Raw genomic sequence first — 26,401 nt, 5'->3', positions numbered from 1 at the left:
CAGTACCCAGGACTAAATATTATTGAGCCACTTTGAGGTGTTTTCGAAGAGCGAGTCAGGAAAGGTTTTCCTCGACCAGCATCATGTAGGGACTATTCTGCAAGTCGAATGGCTCAAAATCCTTCTGGCCACTGTGCATGACATGTATCTGTCATGCTCAAGACCAATTGATGCTGTATCGACAACAAAAGGAAGCCCTACGCCATACTAATGAACTATTGTGGTCTAAAACCAGGTGTTTTCGTTTCACTGTCATCGTATATATGTTGGTTTTGTTCTGTAATTTTAACAAATGTAAAACAGAATTCTGTCTATTTTATTTAATAAACTAAAGCGGATTCTGCTGAAGGTGATAATATAAAATCACTATAAAATATTTAATTGAAGTATAGGTATCGGTATCAATATTGACCATACTTGGTATTGCCCATCCATGGAAAATATAGCTTTTATCTCATGTACACAGGACATGTGTAAGAGTGACATCACTGATTGCTGTTTCTCCCCTTGGGATTGTGGGAATTGTAGCAATGAGCATTTAAACACACCTTTTTGATGGTAATTATATGACTTTTTGCATAAGCTCATGTTGCTCACAGTTTCTATGAAGAAAAGCAATGGGAGTTATGCCTCTGAAACATGACACCGGGAACGTCTCACAGATGTTTAATTGTGCCCTCCAGAGGGGATTACAGGGTGAAAACAGCTCTGCAGTAATTCCTAGTCATGGTTTTGCATCGTAATGACAGTGTCGGGGATGATGGGGGTTTTGTGGGTGAGCTCTGATTGAGTCGCATATCACTGATGTCACACAGGAAATGACAGCAGGTCAACACGGCCATTTTGGCTCACTGAACAGACTGCAGTGCAGCACTGATCACCACAGCCGCTCCCTATTTCAGGTTTACAGTGACTTCAGTGGCACTCAGCAAGCTCATTCATTCCTTTGGGTTAGTCTCTATTTAAGAGGTTGCCACAGCAGAATGAACTGCCAACTATTCCAGCATATGTTTTACACAGCGGATGCCCTTCTGGTCGCAAGCCAGCATCGGAAAACACCCATATACTCTCGCATTTACACACACACTCATACACTACAGACAATTTAGCGTACCCAATTCACCTTTAGCGCTATCTTTGGACTGTGGGGGAAACTGGAGCACTAGGAGGATGCCAACTGACCCAGCCGGGACTCAAACCAGCAACTTTCTTGCTGCGAGGCGATAGTGCTAACTACTGAGCTACAGTGCCGCCCTCAGCAAACGCAATAATCACTTACAGATATGGCTACTGAGAACGTGCATTTCTTCAAAAGCAGCACTGCAATTTGCAGCTGCAAAGGCCGCCTTTTTATTATTAAAAAAAAAAATTCTGTGCTTTACGCAACAGCCACCAGGTGGCGCAAGGAACAACCGCTTTTCCATTGACTCAGATGTCATGCGTGTTTAGATGCATATCCAGTATCTGTGTGCGAGAGCGCTTGATTCAGCTCCCTCGATGCCTCGAGCGACTGGGTTTCTTTCTTTATTTTGGAGATATTGTATACATTTTTGTATTCCCATAGAATACATCAAAATTACGTGTCCACTTTTAAAGGCTCAACACAATTTCATAGATCTAGATAAAATAGCCTAAGCGATATTATAATCATTTATAGATATACAAATATCGAATATAATAAAAACATGAAATAAACCAATAGAAAACAAACAAAAGCTATAACGATTTAGGAATATACAGTATAATATAAATGAATTAAACCGTTTTTAAGCCATTTTGAACTTTAATTTTACAAAGGCCTATCTGAAAAAAAGATTTTACATATTTTCTAAAAACAATAAACAACGGAGTTAATTATAATTTGATTATTTTAAAATAAATATTATTTATAAAGTATTTGGATTAGAGGACATTAATCAAATCGTGGAATCAGAGCTTTTTTTACATACCGATTGGGAAAACTGCAGGTAAAAATGTGTTCTATGACATCAAACAAGTGTTTATGTTTTTATATAACGTGGTAAAATTTAAAAATGAAATGAATCATCATGAGAAAGTAATCAAAACGTTTGTTACAGCATCAAAATCCATCCCTGCAAAGGTGAAACAAATGATGACGGAAAAGTTAAAAAGAGCGAAGTCATGCATGGAAAATGGAATGGATGTTCTTGGCTGGTGGAAGATGAACAATCCTACCCAAAACATGCTAAAGTGCTAAAGCTACAGTGGATTCAAAAAAATGTTCCTCCACAAAACACGTTTACGAAGCATAATCTTGGTGAGTAAATGATTTTCAAATTATAACTAAATATTAATTAAATCATAAATGAAGACAGAATGGAATTGAAAGGTAGTTTCTGAGGGTTTTGCTCACCCAAAAATGCTGTTTGCACGATTCGATTAATATAATCGTATCCAAATACTTGATAAATAATATTTCAAAACTCCTCCATTGTTTATTTTTTTAAATAAAATATCTAAAAAAAAAAATTCTGATTTGTAAAATGAAAGTTTACGGTTTAAATTATTTATATTTGTACCTAAATTGTTATAGCTTTTGTTTGTTTTATATTGGTTTATTTAACTTGTTTTATTATATCTGATATTTGTAATTCTTTAAAGGATTTCAGTAGCCTATAGCTTATTTTATCTAGATCTATGACACTACAAAAGTGGACACGTAATTTGTAAAGTTTGATGTTTTTCTGTATTCATATAGCCTACTGTATTATCTCCAGAAAGAAAGAAAGAAAGCCGCCGCTCGCGGTAACAATGGACCTGTCAGCCGGTTTCTAGTTTTAATTTATAACTATAGGTGACATTTCTCTGCTGCATCCTCGGTGTTTCAGTTACGCATAATAATCTTTACACCACATTAAAGGCACAGCAGCCAGTAATTTTCAATTGCCTTAAGTTTTTGTGAAGTTTAAATGGTGTGTTTTGATGCATGTGTGTGAGAGACTGGGCGAAAGAGCGCTCGCTTCACAGCTCTTGAGCGAGCGGCTGGGTTTAAGGTAAGTAAGGTTGGATAACTCTTATTTTTATCCACAATCTTACTTTCTCTTTCTCAGATTTCACTCTCTGGGGCATCAGATATCATGTACCTCACTCAGGATGTGCATCAGGGCTTCCCCTATCGTAACACACCTAAAACACGAATTGTCGTAAAATTCGTCAATGGCATGGAAGCGTTTTCTCTCGTCAACGGCAACGGCAAAATCATTTATCGATTTGACACACATCATAATACCAGCCACACATGTAAAGCACAAATATACTTCAATTCGGTCACGTCCAGCGGCCGTCATCCTTGAACCAATGTCCATCATTGTAAGCTGCTTGCTTTTCTGTCTGTTCCATTGCTCTGTTTGTTAGATGTTTGCTCTCACATTCTTTTGCAGTCTGAAGCACGTCAAACCCAATTTGCGCCGTGTTATTCACTCGATTTGCGCAGCAGGATGTCTAATCACATCTTTGCATTGACTTGACATGTAAATCACTAATGCTTGATGCTACATCCATGTCTGCTTCAGGCCCGGCTCCATGGGGGGTTGGGCCTGGGTAGGCCTGGCCCACCCAATCAGGAGCTTGGCCCACGCTTGCCCCACATCAGATAACAACAATTTTTTTCGTTCATAACTAAGAAAGCAGCATACATACGATGTGACCATGAGCTTTAAAAACTGTTTTGTTTTGGCAGGCCAGACTCATTTACAATCTTGATTAAAGTATTCCGTTTTAATAATTTTGAGCCATTCAAGCAGCATTAGATGAAAAAGAAGCTAATTCGGCCTAGAGGCAGATTTCTGTGCGCATCACGCGTCTCAGTGTGCATTACCAAACGGTAATGCAGTCGTAATTCATACAATAGAAAGTCTGAAAAAACACAGACAGTTCAGCAGCGCTGAGTAGGACAATCGGGAGAAGTGTTGGGCCCGCTTGAACATTATAGCATTTTTCTCATGGAAAGAGCAAATATTAAGTTCACTATCTGTTAACGACGCACAGAAACAGACAAATCAACACGCGTGCAAAGCACTTTGTTGCAGTTTATGTCAAAAATAAACAATATTGACCTGTATAAACAATATCGAGATGTTAGTAACTGAACTAATGTCAATATCACTGATTCGATTAATTAAATAAGACAGTCGTGTAAAGTGCTGTCGATTGCCGATTTTTCCCTTTAAATTGCAAAAACATACAGACTTGGTCTTAAACTGTTACTGTTTACTGTTGTGCTTAACAGTAGTGCAATACAATATTGATAATTCAGGATTCAATAATGAATACTGAATAAATATTGAGAATTCTAGATGTTTCAGCGAGCAGGTCGATGCACACACATAGAGCGCTATGGTAAAGCAGGCTAAACACCATATGTGCATCGATTAAAACATGTTATATGATTTATATGTGAAATAAACGATCTGGTGCATTAAATAATAATTAATAATAATATTAAGATTTTTTTTAATCACAAAATATAGAAAATGGTATGAAGTGTTGATTTTTTTTTTCAAAGTATCATCTTGAAGCTGGACATTCTAGCATTGTTAAAACACTAGTCACAGATATTGCAAAGATTATATGCATTAAAAGCAATATGGGTGATTCTATTGCATGTATATTTGACATTTCAAAAAGTTAAAGACTAAAACTCTTTAAAAACAGACATTTTTCCAGCATCCTAGTGAAAGCATATTTATTTTTTATAATTCAGCTTTTGCCAAAACTTAAATGATTAATTCTTTTACTTTTAGAGAAATAAACAGTTTTTTATATTGTTTGTGAACTCTGTTTTGGATGAATTTAATTATGTGTAGAACTAACAAAAGCAAGAAAAATTCTTAAGGGTAGTTAATAAATTGTAACTGAATTGTCCTTAACAATGCTGTATATATATATATATATATATATATATATATATATATATATATATATATATATATATATATATATATATATAGTTGAAGTCAGAATTATTAGCCCCCCTTTAAATTTTTTTTCTTTTTTAAATGATTCCCAAATGATGTTTAACAGAGCAAGGAAATTTTCACAGTATGTCTGATAATATTTTTTCTTCTGGAGAAACTCTTATTTGTTTTATTTCGGCTAGAATAAAAGCAGTTTTACAATTTTCTATAGTCTACAGAACAAACCATCATTATACAATAACTTGCCTAATTACCCTAACCTGCCTAGTTAACCTTGTTAACCTTTTTAAGCTTTTAAATGTCATTTTAAGCTGTATAGAAGTGTCTTGAAAATATCTAGTCAAATATTATTTACTGTCATCATGACAAATATAAAATAAATCAGTTATTAGAAATGAGTTATTAAAACTATTATATTTAGAAATGTGATAAATTAAAAAAAAACTTTCGTTAAACAGAATTTGGGGAAAAAAATAAACGGGGGCTAATAATTCAGGGGGCTAATAATTCTGACTTCAACTGTATATATACTTTTTTGACCCACCTGGAATGTCACTTGGCCTACCCTAAAGTTCCAAGCAGGAGCCGGGCCTGGTCTGCTTACTGCATAGGCTGCAAAACAATTTCCCCCCACTTGATTGTAATGTAATGATTGTGAGGGCGCAGTAGAGACGTCATTTTTCGAGAGACACTCTAATACATCACGTGCGCTGCGTATGCAACGTCTATAAGTAACATAAAACAATTAATTGCAAACTGAATTAAATATAATTTGATTATAGGGGTTGGAATTGGATGTTTTGTGAGATTATTTAAATGTTTTGTGATTATTTTGCATTTAAATTTAGAATTTTGTAGGATTGCAAAAAAAAACAGTCGACTTTTTGTCGGTCTTTCGTTGAATTCAGCACAATCATGGAAAACTAGGGGTCTGATAAGTGTGTACTTCATATAAAATGCACATTCTAGAATCATGTTTCAGCTATTACTATAACTTTTCTAAAGTTAACCACCCAATATTCTTTATTAAACATCAACCGTTGATGCAGAGGTTGATATCAATTCATGGCTGCAGTTTCTTTGACATTACAGATTCAGAATACAACGCAATACATCTCTGCCTGTCTCTTTTGTTCAATTGAATTATAATTTAGCCTAACATTTATGAACCGGCAGATCATTTGATTATTTCTCGTCTATATCGTCTTAAATATTTATTTTTTGGCAGTGCAGCAGGTGCCTCGTACACTGTTTTCTGCATGAAATCACTCACCCCGTTCCACTCCACACTGCCCTCCTCTGCAGTCTCACTGCTGCAGTCGTACTTCACACTGGAGATGGAGGAGGTGCTCCTGCGGCGGTCTGTATCTCTCAGAGGATCCACTGCTGCTCCCTGACACACACATGCACACACAAACACATACGTATACACAGACACAAATACACACGTTATAAAAATACAATTTCCCAGGATGCATCAGTGAAATGAGTGCTGATGCAGTACCTGTCTGCGGGACCTCATAGCACACTCCTCCAGGGTCTCTGCCGCCTCCAGTTTACCCTGTTTGCGGTACAGAGCTCCCAGATTCCTCAGGGTGGTGTTCACTGTTGGGCTGTCGATCAAAACTCACTGTCACTTATCGCTCAGTTTATAGTTGAGGTATTAGTAGAGTTATAGACTCAATATAGACTTATAATTGAGTTGTTTTGAACATTTTCCATTCATCCAAAACTAACCTAGAGCGCTGTGTGCTGTTAAACACTAGCCTAGAGCACCGTCTGCTGTTAAACACTAGCCTAGAGCGCCGTCTGCTGTTAAACACAAGCCTAGAGCACTGTCTGCTGTTAAACACAAGCCTAGAGCGCCGTCTGCTGTTAAACACAAGCCTAGAGCGCCATCTGCTGTTAAACACTAGCCTAGAGCTCCGTCTGCTGTTAAACTCTAGCCTAGAGCACCGTCTGCTGTTAAACACTAGCCTAGAGCTCCGTCTGCTGTTAAACACAAGCCTAGAGCACTGTCTGCTGTTAAACACAAGCCTAGAGCGCCGTCTGCTGTTAAACACAAGCCTAGAGCACCGTCTGCTGTTAAACACTAGCCTAGAGCTCCGTCTGCTGTTAAACTCTAGCCTAGAGCACCGTCTGCTGTTAAACACTAGCCTAGAGCTCTGTCTGCTGTTAAACTCTAGCCTAGAGCACTGTCTGCTGTTAAACACAAGCCTAGAGCGCCGTCTGCTGTTAAACACAAGCCTAGAGCGCCGTCTGCTGTTAAACACTAGCCTAGAGCTCCGTCTGCTGTTAAACTCTAGCCTAGAGCGCCGTCTGCTGTTAAACACTAACCTAGAGCTCCGTCTGCTGTTAAACACAAGCCTACAGCGCCGTCTACTGTTAAACACTAGCCTAGAGCTCCGTCTGCTGTTAAACTCTAGCCTAGAGCGCCGTCTGCTGTTAAACACTAACCTAGAGCTCCGTCTGCTGTTAAACACAAGCCTAAAGCACCGTCTGCTGTTAAACACTAGCCTAGAGCGCCGTCTGCTGTTAAACACAAGCCTAAAGCACCGTCTGCTGTTAAACACAAGCCTAGAGTGCCGTCTGCTGTTAAACACTAGCCTAGAGCTTCGTCTGCTGTTAAACACAAGCCTAGAGTGCCGTCTGCTGTTAAACACTAGCCTAGAGCGCCGTCTGCTGTTAAACGTTAGCCTAGAGCGCCGTCTGCTGTTAAACGCTAGCCTAGAGCGCCGTCTGCTGTTAAACTCTAGCCTAGAGCGCCGTCTGCTGTTAAACGCTAGCCTAGAGCGCCGTCTGCTGTTAAACACTAGCCGAGAGCGCCGTCTGCTGTTAAACGTTAGCCTAGCCTGCTGTTAAACACTAGCCTAGAGCGCCGTCTGCTGTTAAACACAAGCCTAGAGCGCCGTCTGCTGTTAAACACTAGCCGAGAGCGCCGTCTGCTGTTAAACGTTAGCCTAGCCTGCTGTTAAACACTAGCCTAGAGCGCCTTCTGCTGTTAAACACTAGCCTAGAGCGCCGTCTGCTGTTAAACACTAGCCTAGAGCGCCGTCTGCTGTTAAACACTAGCCTAGAGCGCCGTCTGCTGTTAAACACTAGCCTAGAGCGCCATCTGCTGTTAAACACTAGCCTAGAGCGCCGTCTGCTGTTAAACGCTAGCCTAACGCTAGGGGGATTGTGGGTAATCATGGCTGTTTTTCCTCACCTGTTCACTTTACAGGCTTTGTACCAGCCTCCATATTCTCCATAATGATTCCCATCAACCAGCTTGCCCTGAGAGAAAGAAGGAAAAACAGAGAAAGAAATGAGAATAATAAACACATACAGGTGAAGACACAGTTAATCAGTTATGTAAAATATTAATTATTTTTCAAATTTTTCCCAAATAATGTTTAACAGAGCAAGACATTTTTTTTTTTACAGTATTTCATATTATATTTTTTCTTCTGGAGAAAGTTTATTTCTTTTACTTGGGAAAAGACAGAGACTGTCACGTGAAGAGAAAACTTTTTTAAAATCTCAAAACTCAGGGCTTTTGGTAGTACCTAGAATTGCAAAGTCTACTAAAGGAGGTCGAGCCTTCTCATTTATGGCACCTAAACTCTGGAAAAGACTTCCTGACAGTGTCCAATGCTCAGACACACTCTCACAGTTCAAACTAAATTAAAGACTTTTTTGTAAAGCATACACTCAATGCATTGCATAACGGTATGATGCATGACTATGCTTCACGCAGGTGAGCTGGCCTGACAACCACCTGCAGGACTCCTTAATACACAGACATTGTGTTAGAAACTCTCATATGCTTTACATGTTTGATTATATAACTGCTATCTTCATTTATAACACTTTTTTTGCACCTCGTTTAAATACACTATGAACAGCAGCTATGCTAATTATTATATACTCATCCAAAGGCCCTAAGAGACTATGCAGTGCCATTGATGCAGTCTCTGTGAAGAGATGATCCCAAGGTATCCATAATCCTGGACCATGCCGTATCCCGAGCTGATGCTGTGGTGGTCATGGAGAGTGGAATACACGAGACCAAAGACCACAAACGAGTTTCCGCATTGATCCTGTGGGCCAGCCTGACCACCCGTCGGTGACCTATTCACACCTGCAGCTTCTCTACGATGGACGTCCAGCATTCTCCAGCTTTTGGCGCCTATACTGCAGTTCCACACAGAAAGTTTGGCCAGAAGAATATGGTCGTGCCCAACAAAACCTGGTTTCTCTCAAGGTTTTTTTTCCCCCTAGACTTCATCAGTTGGTGAAGTTTGTTCCTCGCCACTGTCACCACTGGCTTGCTTGGATCGGGACTTGTGGAGCTGCACTTTGGTGGATTCATTCTACAGTGTTTGAACTTTCAGCAGTGAAATGTAAACCACCATGAACTGAACTAAACTGAACTTCAACTCTGAAATCTGGACTTTATTAGAACTATGTTAAGCTGCTTTGACACAATCTACATTGTAAAAAGCGCTATAGAAGTAAACATGAATTGAATTGAATTGAAAAGACGAACCGCACAATTGTATTTAACATTTACCCAATGTTATCATCTCAGATACATTCAAGTACACAGATATTAGTTCAACACATTTCCATGACTTTCTCAAAACATTTTGAGTTTGTTTGTTTTTCCAGGCATGACTTCTCCAGGTTGTCCAGGACCGTATGAACCCTGTCAAGGTTTTAGAGCAGGCGTGTACAAATTTGGTAATGGAGGGCCGCTGTCCAGCTGAGTTTAGCTCCAAATTGCTTCAATACACCTGCCAGGAAATTGTTAGTACATGGGGTGCCTAAACTCTATCCTGGAGAGCCAGTGTCCTGCAAAGTTTAGTTCCAACCCTAATTAGACACACCTGGGCTAGTTAATCAAGCTCTTACTGGGCCTTGCAGAAACATCTTTGCAGGTGTGTTGAGGCAAGTTGGAGCTAAAATTTGCAGGACACCGGCCCTCCAGGACCGGGTTTGGGCTACCCTGTTCTAGTACATCTAGTAAGAGCTTGATTAGCTGGATCAGGTGTGTTTGATTAAGGTTGGAGCTTTACTCTCCAGGACAGTGGCCTTTCAAGGACAGAGTTTGGACACACCTGGTTTAGGGCATTGCATTTAAATCCATTCAGATGATCACATGTAGTGGACACTATTGTAATAATTTGCCATCAGGGTAAGCAAAATAATCTCAATAATTCACATAAATTTTCTCAGCTCTTTGGCAGATTATTTTGCTTCCTTTAAGGCAGGCGTGTCCAAACTTGGTCATGGAGGGCCGGTGTTCTGGAGAGTTTAGCCCCAACCCTAACTAAACACACCTGAACCAGCTAATCCAGCTCTTAAGCTGCGGTCACACTGGGCTTTGTGTGTGCGAAATTCTGTCGTACGGCGCTGCGAAAAGGGGCGGGACTAAACAAGATGATTAGACATTAAAAAAGCGAGCGATTGCTCCATGTTTTAAACTTCTGTCCAGAGAGGTCCTGTTTTGATCCTCGATTGGTCTCACGCAGTCAAGTGATGCGATTTCGCAGGTCAGAGTTCACCAAGTTCGAACTTTGCAATGCAGCGAACTGCGAAACTTGACCCATGAGCTTGCGTTTCCGGTCTGACGCATTCGCGTGCGTATGAATGGAAGTCTATGGGGAGATAAGTCCAGTATAATTACAGTTTTACTAGATGTACTAAAACTAGGGTGGGCAACCTTGATCCTGGAGAGCTGGTGTCCTAAAAAGTGTATCTCCATCACTAATCAAACTCACCTGAATATTCTATCAGTATCTTCAAGATCACTAGAAATCTATACGCAGATGTGTTTGATTAGAGTTGGAGCTAAACTCAGCAGGACAGAGGCCCTCCAGGACAGAGTTTGCCCACCCCTGTACCAGAAAATTCCTGGCAGGTGTGGTGAAGCAAGTTGGAGCTAGACTCAGCAAGACAGCGGCCCTCCAGGACCGAGTTTGGACACTCCTGGTTTAGGGCATTGCATTTAAACCCTTTCAGATGCTCCACATGTAGTGGACACTAGTGTAACAGAATCAATTACGCACATCTGAGGGAACGAGACGGAGGGAAGTTATTGTACAAAGTTGGACTGGAACGCAGCCCTGCTCTAAATCCCACTAGGGAATCTGAGCAATGACTGAAGTGTAGTCTTTACTCACAGGTTTCCTTCACTCTCAGATAATGTGTGTTATTGTGTTTGTCTAAAAAACAGGAACTCTTTTCAATTCAGGTTTTCATAGTTAACAATAAAGGTGGTGACTTTCTGTACTTATTATATCAGTCTCATACATGAGCATCTCTCACACACACATACACACTTATATACAGTATATAGTTTATGCCACTGCAAAAATAATGCTTTTCTTAAAGTTTTTGTCTTGTTTCTAGTCTAAATATCTTAATATTCTCAAATCAAGAAGCTGGATTTACTAGATAAGCAAAACATACTGTCTTGCTTTCAGAAAAAATTAAAAATTAAGATAGTTTATCCTTGAAACAAGCTAAATAATGTTATTTTTGCTTTGAATTCACATTATTTTTCTGACCCCATTGGCAGATTATTTTGCTTTCTTTAAGGCAGGGGTGTCCAAACTCAGTCCTGGAGGGCCGGTGTCCTGGGAGTTTAGCTCCAACCCTAATCAAACACACCTGAACCAGCTGAAACTTCCTGGCTGGTGTGTTGAAGCAAGTTGGAGCTAAACTCAACTGGGCACCTCCATGACCAAGTTTATACGCCCCTGCCCTAAGAAAAAACTCACTTAATTATGCCCATAGGCATAATGTAGTTTATACAGTAAAAACACTTATTATATGGCTTTACCCCTAAACCCAACACTTACAGGAAACCTGCAGACAATTTTGAATGTCAAAAGACCCCACTGAGTCAATTTTTAAGCATTTTGAATTATGAGGACCACCTCAATCTTTTATTCTCTGAAGCTATTTTTAGTATTGCGGTCCAAATTTTCCACATCACACTGAAAAGTTGATCTACTCTCCACAATCACAGTGGAGGAAATTAAGGAAAAACAGTGTCAACGTTTAGAAAAACAAATTGAAATGCAAAATCTGACAGTAGCTTTTCATAAATACCATTTACAGTGCTCAATATCTAAGTTCACCACTCATAAAACTCTCATTTAAACTAATATTTCCGGCGCAATAGCCTAGTGGTTAACGCGTCGAACTATGGTGCAGTAGCACGTCAGGGCGTCATGAGTTCGAATCCCGGCTCGAGGACATTTCCCTACCCCCCTCTCTCTTCGCTTCCTGTTCTATTTAATAAAGGCAAAATGGCCAAAAATAAATCTTTAAACTAATATTTCCTATAGGAAGCTTTATAATATTGTATTTGTGCATATATGTTAGATTAGTCAGTACTGAAGCCAGAGCTAATCTAACAAAATAACTCGTAACACTCCAAAATTAGTGCACACAAAATTATACGAGTGCAAAAAATGTATAAAATTTAGTCAAAAAATTTGTAGTTGTATTTTTATTTGAATATTTTGCATGAATTTAATTGTTTTATCTTTCTATTTCTAAAGATGTTTGGTGACTAAAATCATATTTTAATCAATATATCTGTTTAATGAAGCTGTTTTGTTTAAATGCACCAAAATACATGACCTATATTCACAGAGAAATGCTTCAAAATATTCATTTCCAAAACTCAGTTATGCTGACCACTGTATATATATTTGAAATATTACAATACACACACAAATGTAGGCCTTTTGGTTTTATTTACTAAGCTTTTTATCATTAATAGAGCACAACTAGTTCATACCCACGTCATTATACACATTTGTGTCCTCATAAAACACACAAGTACACACACACTTGTACAGCTCTCTCCATATAAGTAATGATGGTTATACTGTCAGACTGTATATTCGCTCCTTTACCACCAAACCCAATCCTCACAGGAAACAATCTGCAGTTTTACTTTTTCAAAATGTGTAATTCTGTCTTATTCATGAGCCGTTTGCCTCATGGGGACCAAAAAATGTCCCCACAAGCTCAAATCTTCTGGTATAGCTATATTTGTGGGGATATGTGCTCCTCAAAACATGATAAATACCAGACACACACACATACACAAACGTACCTTGCTCTCTTCTCTTTCCTCGGCGTGCATCCAGATGGGTTTATTTTCAGCTGTAGACACAGAGAAACTGCTACTGTAACCAACCAACCAAAACAGTCAAATACTGCAGTTACTGTTATCCTTAGTACTGTAAATAATAATCATAAATTTGGCTAAACATGCCAGCATATTTGTTATACTAGTTATACTATATATACCTATTGTTATACTAGTTCCTCCTTTAAGGGTCAGTTCACCCCAAAAATGAAAACTGTCATTAGGTCAACACAGGCTCATTGTGGATACGTACCCTCGTATACATTTCTGGAGATTGCGAATTATGTAGCCAGAGGTGCGTATGGCTGCATTTTGTCTTTAAAACGAATGCTACGGGGCGGTATGACAGTCAGGCACACTCCCGTTGGTCCTAAATCTCGCAACCTGTGCTTGCGTGTGTTTTCGTCCAGAAATGCAATAGACTGATTTCACGCGGCCGCCATTTTAAACAGCGAAATCGAGGCTGTGGTGGGAAGAAACCTGGAAGTATGGCCTGAGTCACACAGGAATGTTGTGTACCTGGCTGTATATCTTATCAGCGAAGAGAAATAGACACAAATTTATACTTTCACCGCCTTCCGAGTGACTCAGAGGTGCGTTCTGAATGAATAGTGAAAATAAAAAGGGATATTGGACCACATTTTCAGCTAAGGGAAATGGCACTAGTTAGCTAACGTTTTCTTTCCCAAACGCACAATTTAGATTCCATTCATCAAACTCAGTCAATGAACTGTGTTGTGACTATCCTTGATTGAATTTTCAAATCAAGCTACGGTCACACTGGGCTTTGTGTGTGCGAAATTCTGTCCTACGGCGCTGCGAAAAGGAGCGGGATTAAACAAGACGATTAGACATTAGAAAAAAGCGAGCGATTGCTCAATATTTTAAATTTCTGTCCAGGGAGGTCATGTTTTGATCCTCGATTGGTCTCACGCAGTCAAGGGATGCGATTTCGCAGGTCAGAGTTCACCAAGCTTGAACTTTGCCACCGCAGCAACATGCGAAACTTGACGCATGACCCCGCATTTCCGGTCTGACGCATTCGCGTGCGTATGAATAGAAGTCTATGGGAAGAAAAGTCAAGTGTGACCGCAGCTTTAGTCACATCTTGGGTCTGCTGAGGGGTTTAGACGCTTCCTTAGCAAATAATACATGGAACGACAAGTCTTCATTTGTGGCTGTTTATTGTAGAGCTTGTTTGAACAAAAACTGATATGAAATAAACAAAATCAAACGACTTTGGTCATCAAACACTGAAGGTAAGGTCTAAAGACCATGTGCTCTCAGCAGGCCTTTCTCCAGTAGGCCACACCCAGGCCTTTTAAGCTTCCTCTGGCCTGCAGGGGGTGCAAATCTCCAAAATAAAAGAAATCAAGATTAACACAAACCTTTAAATAAAATAAACAAATGGCTCCTACAAACTGATTCTTTCACTATACAAAATTTCGGTACTGAAATAAAAAAAAAACAGCCGTTCCCCGTTAACATTTACGCACTGTTGATGGCGTTCTTAAACAGCGCTGATTTGCCATTGTGTTCAACAGGGCTCAACAGAAATGACTGTGATTGGCCATGAAGGTCATCAGTTGTTTACCAATGTTTACCGAGCACAAACACAGACGAGCGATCTGCTGATGAATCGACTGATCTTCACAGCTAAACGCTCCGTTGTCCGTGTATCTGTGTTTGCACTCAGTGAAGAGCGGTGAACTGATGACCTTCACAGCCAATCACAGTCATTTCTGTTGAGCACTGGTGAACACTATGGCTAATAAGCTGTGTTTATGAGCGTGCTCAGCGGCGCTTCAATGTTAGCGGGAATTGGACGTTTTTTAAAACTTCAGTACCGGAACGACACTGTTACAGACAACAGGAGGGTGTGCTACAGAGGACTGCTCACCGGGTTACATAGGCTGAAGCTGGGAAGCCCCGACAGTGTTTACCTGTTGCCATGAACTGAAGTGATGTTTACACCATTTCTGCATTTTGAAATCGCAGCAACAGCTGGGGGTTTGTAGTACACAGCATGTTGTTGCAATGTTTATAGTGCTGGTCCTGTATTTCCGGGTTTCTTCCCACCGCAGCCTCGCTTTCGTGTTTTAAAATGGCGGCCGCGTGAAATAAACATATACCTAGTTCAACCACTGGGTGTCAAACTTACATACTGCACCTTTAACAACTCGGTTTAAATGAAAGCAAAGGGATTGGGGTTTCTCTACCCAATTTTCAACTATTAATAAGCTGCACAAAGGTATTATTTGTTTATATGGCAGAGACAGTGTACATGAATTAGCACTGCTGCAAATCCCTGTCCCTGGAGAGATGTTAAAATGGTCACCCTAAAAACAACGCCAAATTTATACAATTAATCAGCCATGAAGAAGCGCTAAAATGGACAGCGTTAAATAGATCTGAATGTACGTAAACCAAATAAAACTATAACCCCAACATTATGTAAAGAAGAGTGGTTAAAACACATTTAAACAATAAATCATTTACATGCTAATGAGAATGAAGACACGTCTGATGTGTTATAAGCCAGTTTAGTAGTTGTTATAAAATCAAGCATGTGATAAACTGCTTTATTTACAGACTTGATTCACGCTGGGTAGGGATTGAATCTGGAAGATGCTCTCTTAGACTATTGCGCTCCCTATTATTTATTCATAAAGTACAAACAATTTAACATCTAGTTAGTATTGTCACTGTAATAAATACTCTTTTTCTGTGGATAAGAAATATAAGTTGGGGTCTCCAATAGTACTCAATCCTGACATTCCCGATCCTATACAGTGCATTAGCCTGGATTTTTTTAATAAACAAAAGTGTGGAAACACTGGAATAACCAACACAATCTCACGGCAATTCGTAACTTTTTGATTTAGTGGCTAATTCGTATGAGTTTGTACGATCTAATTCGTACAATTTAGTACGATTTGCTCATCCCCCAATGACGGTTGGGTTCAGGGGTGGGGTTAGGTGCCACGCCTCCTTTTTAAAATCTTACAATTTCGTACGACTAAACTCGTACGAATTCGTACGAATTAGCCACTAAACTGCGAAAACGTAAAATACTTACGTTTTCTCGTGAGATCAGGCTGGAATAACCAGTAAAAAATAATGAAAAACTGACATAATGAGAAAAACACTCTTGTGCAAAAGCTATATTGCTGTCTAACCTTTGCCTTGATGGATGTTCAGTTCAGCCCTCAGTCAAAGCCTTGATGATGTTTAACAGCAAACTGCCATTTGAAGGCCACATTTCAAGCAACAAGAAATCTTTAAACAGTTGCAGGAGTTTCAGCTAAAGGGGCTGCTAAAGTCCTTGTGAAATCGTGTATGTACACTTATTATTCTTTAACGTTGTTATTTTTTGGGTGAACAATTAATCCGTGCTGTTAAATCCACTAAAAAAAGTTAATGTTTAAAATTAGGGTTCAAGTCTATTTCTAGTTGTAATAAAAAAAAAAATGTTTACAGATATAGTATGTTAAATCACATTTAATTCAATTTCCTGGCGTCTCAAAATAGCACAGTTGAGTGCACTTGGATGGTATTAAGTTTATCTTAACATATACATAATACTATTTATAGTACACATACAAAATTATGCGAAAATAGTGTACTTAAAGTGAATGTTAGCAGACTTTTTTCACATTGTGAACATTTTTATTTATATATTACTATTATACTTTAATATATCTTCTTAAATATATTTATAAATGTTTAAAATTAGGGTTCAAGTGTATTTGTAGTTGTAACTAAGGCCCAATCCCGATTCTACCCCTTAGCCCTTCCCCCTTACCCCTATACCCCTCGTTTTGCGCGTTCCCGTGAAGGGGTAGGGGTGTCCCAATTCTCTTTAGCTTGAAGGCGTAAGGCTGAGGGGGAGGGGTGAATAGCCCTTCAAATGAAGATTTTTCAGGACCACACTCAAAAACCAGGGGGTAAGAAAATTTCCCAGAATACACCAGCCACAACGGCAACATGGCTGCAGATGGAAGTAAAGAGATGCACAAATTTGTATTTTTTGTCATTATTACGAATTTTTACAGCAAACAAGCACATGTTTTAATATATTCATAACCGCGTTCGTGTTTTACCGTATTGCTTAAAAAAATGCTAAAATAAAAACCGCTAAATTTTGCGATATCTAATCCATAGTAATACCTCCTGTACAGCAGTCCCACAACATTCTGACACTCTGTGACACTCGAATCCCCTGTCAGTAATGTCTAGTGGCTGTAAATGAGCTTTTTACAGTGTCTGCTGTAATGTTAATGTTGTTTGTGTGTGTTTACATTGATGAATATGGCCACGGTGTAAATACACAGTACAGTTATGATCTTATTGCCACATTAGATGGTTATGATAACATGATACATGCCTTCAGTGATTTCTTGAGGCTAAATACCAAAAAATAACACAACTGGAATAACTACAGCAGTCGCGATCGTCTGATCTCATATGAAGTAAAAGATCGCGATGACGTGTGCAGGTGCTGTAGTGCTGTCCCAATTTTTAGGGGTAAATTTTAAAGCCCTTCCCCTTCACCCTGGGTTTTAAGGGCCAAGGGGAAGGGGTACAAAATAAGAATTGGCATTGGGCCTAAATATACTTTGTAAAATATAGATATAATATGTTAAATGCACATTTTAGTTTAATTTCAGGGTGTCTCAAAATAGCACAGTTGAGTGCACTTAAGATGGTATTAAGTTTATCTTAACATATACTTAATACTATTTTTACTACAATAAGTACAAAATGAGTGTGTCGAAAATAGAGCACTTTTAGTACAGTACTAAAAAGTATACTTAGTGTACTTAGTGAATTTTAGCACCCCTTTTTTCAAAATTTTTTAATGTATTACTATTATACTTTAAACCAGTGTTTCCCAACCCTGTTCCTGGAGGCACACCAACAGTACATATCTTGTATGTCTCCCTTATCTCACCCATTCGTGTCAGGTTTTGGGGACTTTTCTAATGTTCTGCTGAGTTGATTCAGGTGTGTTTGATTAGGGAGAGGTTGAAAATGTGTACTGTTGGTGTGCCTTCAGGAACAGGGTTGGGAAACACTGCTTTAAACTATTCTTCAATATATTTATAAATGTTTAAAATTAGGGTTTAAATGTATTTGTAGTAGTAACTAAATATACCTTGTAAAATACAGATATAATATGTTTAAAGCCAGTTTTAGTTCAATTTCAGGGTGTCTCAAAATAGCACAATTGAGTGCACTTAGATGGTATTAAGTTTATCTTAACATATACTTAATACAATTTTTTTAGTACATTAAGTACAAAATTAGTGTGTGAAAATAGTGTACTTTTAGTACATTGATGAAAAGTGAACTAAGTGTACTTAAATAAGGTGTATTTTAGTGAATTTTTTTTATTACCTGGGCTGATCTCACAAGGAAACGTAAGTATTTTACTCTTTTGTCAATTTATTGACTAATTCGTACGAATCGTACAAGTTCTGTCGTACGAAAATGTATGATTTAAAAAAAAAAGAGGCGTGGCACCCAACCCTGCCCCCTAAACCTAACCATTATTGGGGGACTAGCAAATCATACTAAATAGTTTGAATGAGATCATAGAAATTCCAACACAATCTCACGGCAATTCGTAACTTTTTGATTTAGTGGCTAATTCGTATGAATTCGTACGATCTAATTCGTACAATTTAGTACGATTTGCTCATCCCCCAATGACGATTGGGTTTAGGGGTGGGGTTAGATGCCACGCCTCCTTTTTAAAATCGTACAATTTCGTACGACTTAACTCGTACGAACTCGTACGAATTAGCCACTAAACTGACAAAACGTAAAATACTTACGTTTTCTCGTGAGATTAGGCTGAGAAATTCATATGAATAAGCCACTAAATCAAAAAGTTACGAATTGCCATGGACCTTGTGTTGGTAAAATAGTACAAATACCACAAAAACATATGTGTAATGCAAAAATAAAGCTCCGCCCTCTACTTAATATTGAGTTTCGATTATAAGAACATCAGCATCTTGGATCTTGTGGTTCACTTTAAGAAGGTTTATGCGTTACAGCGCTTATGAACAGAGGAATAAAGCTGCGCTTGATCTGTTCAATAAGAGCTCATTGTACTACTGTAAGAGGCTAACAAGAGGTCATTGTATATCCGCTTATTAAGTGTGAACGAGTGGGAATCACATTTTTCTAAAACAAACTACAAATGCTGCTAATATACGCTCGCAGCATGTTTATCTGCGTGTCTAATCTCAGACGGTCAGATCTTTTACAAAACTGCTGTCTGGGAGGCAGTCTGTAGTGAAAGATCTGCTTTAGTGTGTGAATTAAATGGCTTTGAGATGGAGTAGAGACATGAACTGGGCCTGGTGTTTCATACGTCACAACTTAAAGTCTGCATGAACTAAAAGCTGCGACTGTTTTTCATATTGTGATGCAGTTCCCAGAGAAACAGAATATTAAATAATAAAGCAGTGGGCGTGGCTTGCTTTTTCTACTGGGAGCTGATTGGAGGTAGTAAAGTAGGCGTTTTACTCGGAATGAATGGGGTTTGTGGAGAGTTATTACAACCTAACAGACTCCTCCTCCTCACTATTTCTGTCTAAACTGACAGCTGGAGGGGCGTGGTTAAGTGTGTTAGCCCCGCCCAATACCTCAGACTGACCTAATCTGGAAATTTAAATGAAAACAAACAGGGACAAACATTGTTTTTTCTTAATGACCTGCACAGATGAATTGTTAACAAAGTCAATACGGTCAGTTTATATGTCATGAGTAGGGCCAGACAGAATCTGCGAACATTTTTTGCTATTTCTGCGGAGAATTTTGGTAGAAATCTGTGGATTTTGGGAGTATCATAACTAAAAATTTAATATATAAAAATAAAAATAATATCTTTTAAACTTTCACTTAATGTTTAAAATGCAAATCCAATTAGATTCACTTTATTTGGTAAACAAAACAAGTCTCTCATATAATATCTCTACTAAAAATCAGAAAATATTACTGTACAAACTGCATTGTACATAAATCAGATGAACATTTTCATATTAGTCAATAATATTACTGAAATTAATTTAAAAACTGAATAAATAAGGATATTACACACATTTACTCAAGTAAGAAAAACAGAAATAAAGAAAAATATGCAGAAACATGCGTGCGCAGATTCCGGGTGGGCCTAGTCATGAGTACTTTAACAAGCGGATAAAACATCCGTAAATCATTAATTAAACTCTTTCCTGTACATTTCAGAAGCCCAAACCCTCTTGTTAGTCTAAAAACAGCTTTTACTGAAGCCAATCTGCCAAAACGACAGGCTTTGAATGTGGCACATCATTATGTAGTAGTGTGGCTAAGCCCACCTTCACATTTAAATATTTAAATCTTTCAGCCAATCAAGTGAGTTTTCACAACAAATATGCAAATGAGGTGGTCTTATTAAAGCCTAGTTTATATTTCTGTGTCGAGTAAATGGTGTGACTCAGGGCGCCCGCCTTGCGCGTAGACATGTATTTATACTTTGTTGCTCTGCAATATCACTCCTGAAATGCTAGTTGGCAGTGGGTTTTTAGGTTTCTCTGTGTCAAGTTTTATTTTTAAATTGTGAGGTACTGATACTAGAAAAATCTACTTAAGTACAGTAATGAAGTATTTGTACTTCGTTACTTCCCATCTCTGGTCTTTTGTGTCTCCAGAATGTATCTGTGAAGAGTCAGCTTAAAATACCCGTCAGATAATTTATTATATCCTGCTGAAAAGGTCGATTCTGGGGTCAGAGAGAATTTCGGCAACTGTGCCTTCTTTTAATCCCAGTTTCTTTGCAAATCCTGTTCTGTGGACATGTTTATATGAGTTACTATGGAGACATGTTAATACTCGCATGTCAATCAATATTGGTTGGCGGGGAAAACTACTCCTATGTCGCGTTGTGGTCGACCTCTATATCACTGTGATTTGGATCCTATTTCAACATCAGTAAATGTAAATAAATAGACTTGTGTATATATCGCTGCAATATGACTTTGGACACACAATACTACACACACTTCTGTCCAAAACAGCTTACAAAAGATGATTTTCGTCATAGGTGCCCTTTAAGAGGGAATAAATCATTAGAATAGATATGTTTCCATCCAAAAATGTGAATTAACTTTATGTGCAAAACTGGATTATCGTATAAAAGATGAGCGAATAAAGCAGCGTTTCCATACAAAGAGTCAAAGAGAACAAAATCGTCACTTCCTGATTAAACTGGTGCCAAATATCAACAGTAATAACGGAATTTGCTGTGGTATGAGAAGCTGCGTCAATCTTTTCTTCATTTATTAAATGTCTTGCACCTCAGAAGGCAATCCTGACACGCAGTGAACACACGGTGGCGTTTGAAAGCGTGATATGCGAAGTCCCTCACTGATTCTGGAGGTCATTAATAATATAATAACACTAATACTGAAACAGTTCAGGCATTTAGGAATGACCAAAACAACATTTCAGATGGTTTACAGTGTGCTCAGCCTGCTGGCTTGTCCATTCACACACATTTTTATCATCACATGATCTCTTATAACAAAATCACATGACCTTTATTAATGAGCATACTGGAATTTGTTTGGTAAAAGTGTTTCCATTGTAGTTTATATGCATCTTTTCTTATCGAATGAAAAGTTTATCCTACTCAGTTATACGCATACGTTTTTTATGCGCATTTTCAAAATGTATGCACATCTTGGGTTTTCCATCGACCATTTTTTTATGCGCATCTCCAAAATGTGCATGAAAAATAGGTGGACGGAAACGTAGCTAATGAAATATAATTAAAATTTTTGTGTGAACTAACCCTTTAATACTTAGCCCCTGAGATCTAACAATAATTATAGTGACTTCAGCATTTTTAAACAACACACATTGTTTTGAAACTATGTTAACTCCACAGAATGAATCAGAAAATGTAGAAAAATCAAGAAAACAAGCAGGTTGATTTATTGAAATCAAGTGCAAAAATCAACACAAAAGGATTCAAAACAAAATCAAACAACAGACAAATCTGCCTGCTCATGGAAGACGGTGGATTTTCTGATTATAAACAACAGGAAATCATAAAAAACACAAAATAAAAATGGATGAAATCTGTAAAAATTGTGAAAACACAAATGATGGAACACAAAACACAAAATTAAAGTGAGGAAAACGTCAAAATGTTTCTGCTTTCGCGTATTCACATTCAGCTTTTTTGCTTGCTTCCATAAAATAGTTCCCATACTTTAAACCAATCGATCTTCACAGCAGAATAAATAAACATATACGGCAAGACAAAAGGCTTGTGACATTTAGAAAGGGATGAATGCTGTATTTGTGTGTTTGCGCTCCTGGATTCCAGAGAAATCCGCGGCTTTCAGAATGAACACAGTAAAGACAGTTTGTTTTCTCCGTTTGGGTATCATTGATGAGTTATACTGCGGTTTAAAAGAAGAAGCATGCAGTAAAGAGTAAAGCTGTAATCAAGCAGAGATCGTACCATCTACACAGCCGAACTCTTTCTCATGAGCGCGCGTCAGGATCTCTTTGTAGAGGATCTCGGCTTCCTTGTACTTGCCCTGTTTCAGATAACACGAAGCCTGCGGAGCAAAGAAACAACAGCTGTTATTACTACTATACTGCATACAGTGGGAAAAATGTAAGATTACAGATGAAATCTATTATTTGATTTAAATTATCTGCAAAAAGAGATTGTGTAGAAAATGTGCTATGTAAATATATATATTATAGTATAGTATATTATAGTATTATATATATAGCATTCCGCTGTGGCGACCCCGAATTAATAAAGGGACTAAGCCAAAAAGAAAATAAATGAATGAATGAATATATATTTACATATATATATATATATATATATATATATATATATATATATATATATATATATATACATACACACAGCAGGAGGAATAAGTATTGAACGTGTCACGATTTTTCTCGGAAAACATATTTCTAAACTAAAGGTGCTGTTGACTTGGTTTGTTCACCAGATGTAGGTAACAACCAAAGAAATTCATATATGCAAAGAAAACAAAACTAATTAGTTTACAAATGAAGTTCTGTGTAAAAAAATGAAATGACGCAGGGAAAAAGTATTGAACACATGAAGATAGGAAGGTGTTGAAAGAGATGGAAGGCTCAGACAGCAGCTGAAATCTCTCAGTAGTTCTTCAGCAACCCTCTGCACTTCCTCAGTGTAAATGAATATCAGCTGCTTCAGTCCAACATCTACATTAGCAGGAGTATGAACCCAGGGTGGACATTTCAGCAGGACAATGATCCAAAACACAGCCGAGGAAACTCTCTAATGCTTTCAGAGAAAGAAAATCAAGTTGTAGAATGGCCCAGCCAATCACCTGACTCCAATCCAATAGAAAATACAAGAGACCCACAGAACCATCAAGATTTTACACTCTGTTTAAGTCTGTGAGAAACTCTCACCTGAGCAATGCATGTGACTTCATTCTCCATATGAGAGGCGTCTTTGAGCCTCTAAATGTGGTTCACTTCCATGTCAACAACTCCTTTAGAAATATTATTCTCAGGAAAAAGCATGATGTGCTCAATACTTATTTCCCCCACTGTATATATGTTTATAAATCAAGGATATTCACCAGGTTGTTTTTGGTCTTTGCCACATTGGGGTCATCAGGGCCGAGTCGTTTCTCGTAGATGTCCAGAGCTCTGCAGTAGTAATACTCCACCTCCTCATACTTGCCCTGGTTCTGGCAGAGCAGCGCCAGGTTATTCAGCTGCTTGGCCACATCTGGATGCTCTCGACCCAGCACCTGGATCAAAACAACACTGATGAAGACAGCTAACAGACTGGCCAAATGTGTGTGCACTTTCCAGAGTTCTTACGCTTAATTTAAAGTGAAATTTAAAGGGATAGTTCACCGTAATATGACATTTCACTCACTATTAAAAAACTTAATGAGCTTCTGTCTTCTGTTGAACACAAAAGAAGATGTTTGGAAGAAAGCTTTTCATAGAAGAGAAAACAAATACTATACAAGTCAATGGTTACCGGGTTACAGCATCTTCTTTTGTGTTCAACAGAGGAAAAAAACTCATAATGCTTTGGAACAAGTGAAGGGTAAGTAAATAGTTCATTTACCCGATTGTAAAGTGTACCTTTAAGCACTTTTCAAGCACTTTCCAGGTGCTTTTTTAAACTTTTCCAGCACATTGTGTGGCAAATGACATATTTACATACATACACATACTTCATCACATTATATCAGATGCAAATTGGTATAGTATTCTGTAGTATAGTATAAATAGTATTGTATAGTGTAGTATGTATAGCATAGCAGATTATAGTATATATAGTATAGTTTATCATATATAGTAGAGTATATTTAGAATAGTAAAGTGTAGTAGAGCATATATAATACAGTAGAGCCGAGTAGAGTATGTATGTATGGATGGTAGAGTATTTCTATAGTAAAGGAGTATATATATAGTATAGTAGATTGTATATATATAGTATAATATAGAAGGTAGAGTATATATAGTATATATTTACATACACATATCATTATATACATGCAAATTGGTATAGTATTATGTAGTGTAGTATAAATAGTATACATATATACATAGTAAAGTAGTATATATAGTATAGTAAATTGTAGTAGAGTATATATAGTATAGAAAGTAGAGTATATATAGTATATATTTACATTCGTATATACATCATCACATTATATCAGATGCAAATTGGTATAGTATTATGTAGTGTAGTATAAGTAGTATACATATATACATAGTAAAGTAGTATATATAGTATAGTAAATTGTAGAAGAGTATATATAGTATAGAAAGTAGAGTATATATAGTATATATTTACATTCGTATATACATCATCACATTATATCAGATGCAAATTGGTATAGTATTCTGTAGTGTAGTATAAACAGTAGTTTATAGTATAGTATGTCTAGTATATGGTATAGTATGTATAGCAAAGCAACAAAGTGTAGTAGAGCATATATAATACAGTAGTCGAGTAGAGTATTTATGGATGGTAGAGTATGGATGGTAGATGGTAGGTAGGTATATTGTAAAGTAGTGTATATATAGTATAGTAGATTGTAGTAGAGTATATATAGTATAGTATGGAAAATAGAGTATATATAATATACATTTATATTCGTATATACATTATCACATTATATCAGATGCAAATTGGTATAGTATTCTATAGTATAGTATAAACAGTATTGTATAGTACAGTTTGTTTAGTAGAGTATATATATATATATATATATATATATATATATATATATATATATATATATATATACATATACATGTACATATACTCTACTACAATCTACTATACTATACTACTTTACTATATATATATATATATGTATGTATGTATATTAGAAGTGGGCGATATGACCTAAAATTAATATCACGGTATTTTTCATCTTTTGAACGGTGACGGTATTATATCATGGTATTACTTTCAATAGCAAAATAATATACATCTCAAGGAAGAATGGACAAAAGAAAGTCTCACTTCTATCACTCTTTAAAAGTTTTGGTTTGGGTCATTGTAAAAGCTCAGTCTCGTTATGAGCTGATCTTCATTTCTCTGTGTTTCTGGAATAAAGCAGGCGAGTCAGCCGCACCAATTTATAAGCAGACAGAGCAGGATTCTAATGATGACCACAGGCTCTTTGTTATAAGCCGTAGTTTCAGTGTAAACTTAGTAAAGGCAAGTTTGTTTGGCGATGATGTCTACAGTATTAGACTTTATATTTAGCGGACATTTGCGCTAAACACGATTCAGAAGATTCAGGCACCTTCTCCGAAAACACTCGATTGATCTCAGCTGGCGGATCAACATTTACCTCATGTTATGATCGCTGTCATCTACGCCATTATTATTATTATAACTTTAGGTGAGGTTTGCAAACCTGTGCACTTTTCACTCTTCAGCCGTTTGCATTTCCTGCAGTAACAAAAGCTCCCAGTGGGACAGCGGGAAGATGAGTGATTGACAGCTAATATGAACCAATACAGCGACAGGGTAGAGCGATTCAGCAAGTTTTTAGAGAAAATCAAATCAGATTGCACTACAACCATTATATTCAGACACACAAATGCTCCCAAATATATTATGAGGGCGCATAGATTACATTTCGGGCGCACATGCGACCAAAATGGTTGCAATTTCGAGCCCTGTAGTATAAGGACATGTATTTAGACCACAACTGAACGTTTGAAGAAAATTGAATGCCTAATTATT

At 37.6% G+C, this 26,401-nt stretch overlaps 1 protein-coding gene across 2 annotated transcripts in view; it reads right to left on the bottom strand.

Annotated features, from left to right (window-relative positions):
- The window catches only part of LOC130215712 (kinesin light chain 1-like), an 82,488-nt gene that overhangs the window by 14,422 nt on the left and 41,665 nt on the right, over positions 1-26,401 (bottom strand). For both annotated transcript variants that reach the window (XM_056447548.1, XM_056447549.1), the window contains exons 8-13: positions 23,754-23,927; positions 22,616-22,715; positions 13,057-13,106; positions 8,146-8,213; positions 6,442-6,550; positions 6,211-6,330 (exon numbers count right to left, since the gene is read on the bottom strand). In XM_056447548.1, the coding sequence (XP_056303523.1) occupies positions 6,211-6,330; positions 6,442-6,550; positions 8,146-8,213; positions 13,057-13,106; positions 22,616-22,715; positions 23,754-23,927 (621 nt within the window). The remainder of the gene's footprint in view (positions 1-6,210; positions 6,331-6,441; positions 6,551-8,145; positions 8,214-13,056; positions 13,107-22,615; positions 22,716-23,753; positions 23,928-26,401) is intronic.

Source organism: Danio aesculapii, chromosome 22 (genome assembly GCF_903798145.1).
Source record: "Danio aesculapii chromosome 22, fDanAes4.1, whole genome shotgun sequence".
NCBI lineage: Eukaryota > Metazoa > Chordata > Actinopteri > Cypriniformes > Danionidae > Danio > Danio aesculapii.
This window is presented reverse-complemented; position numbering and strand designations above follow the sequence as displayed.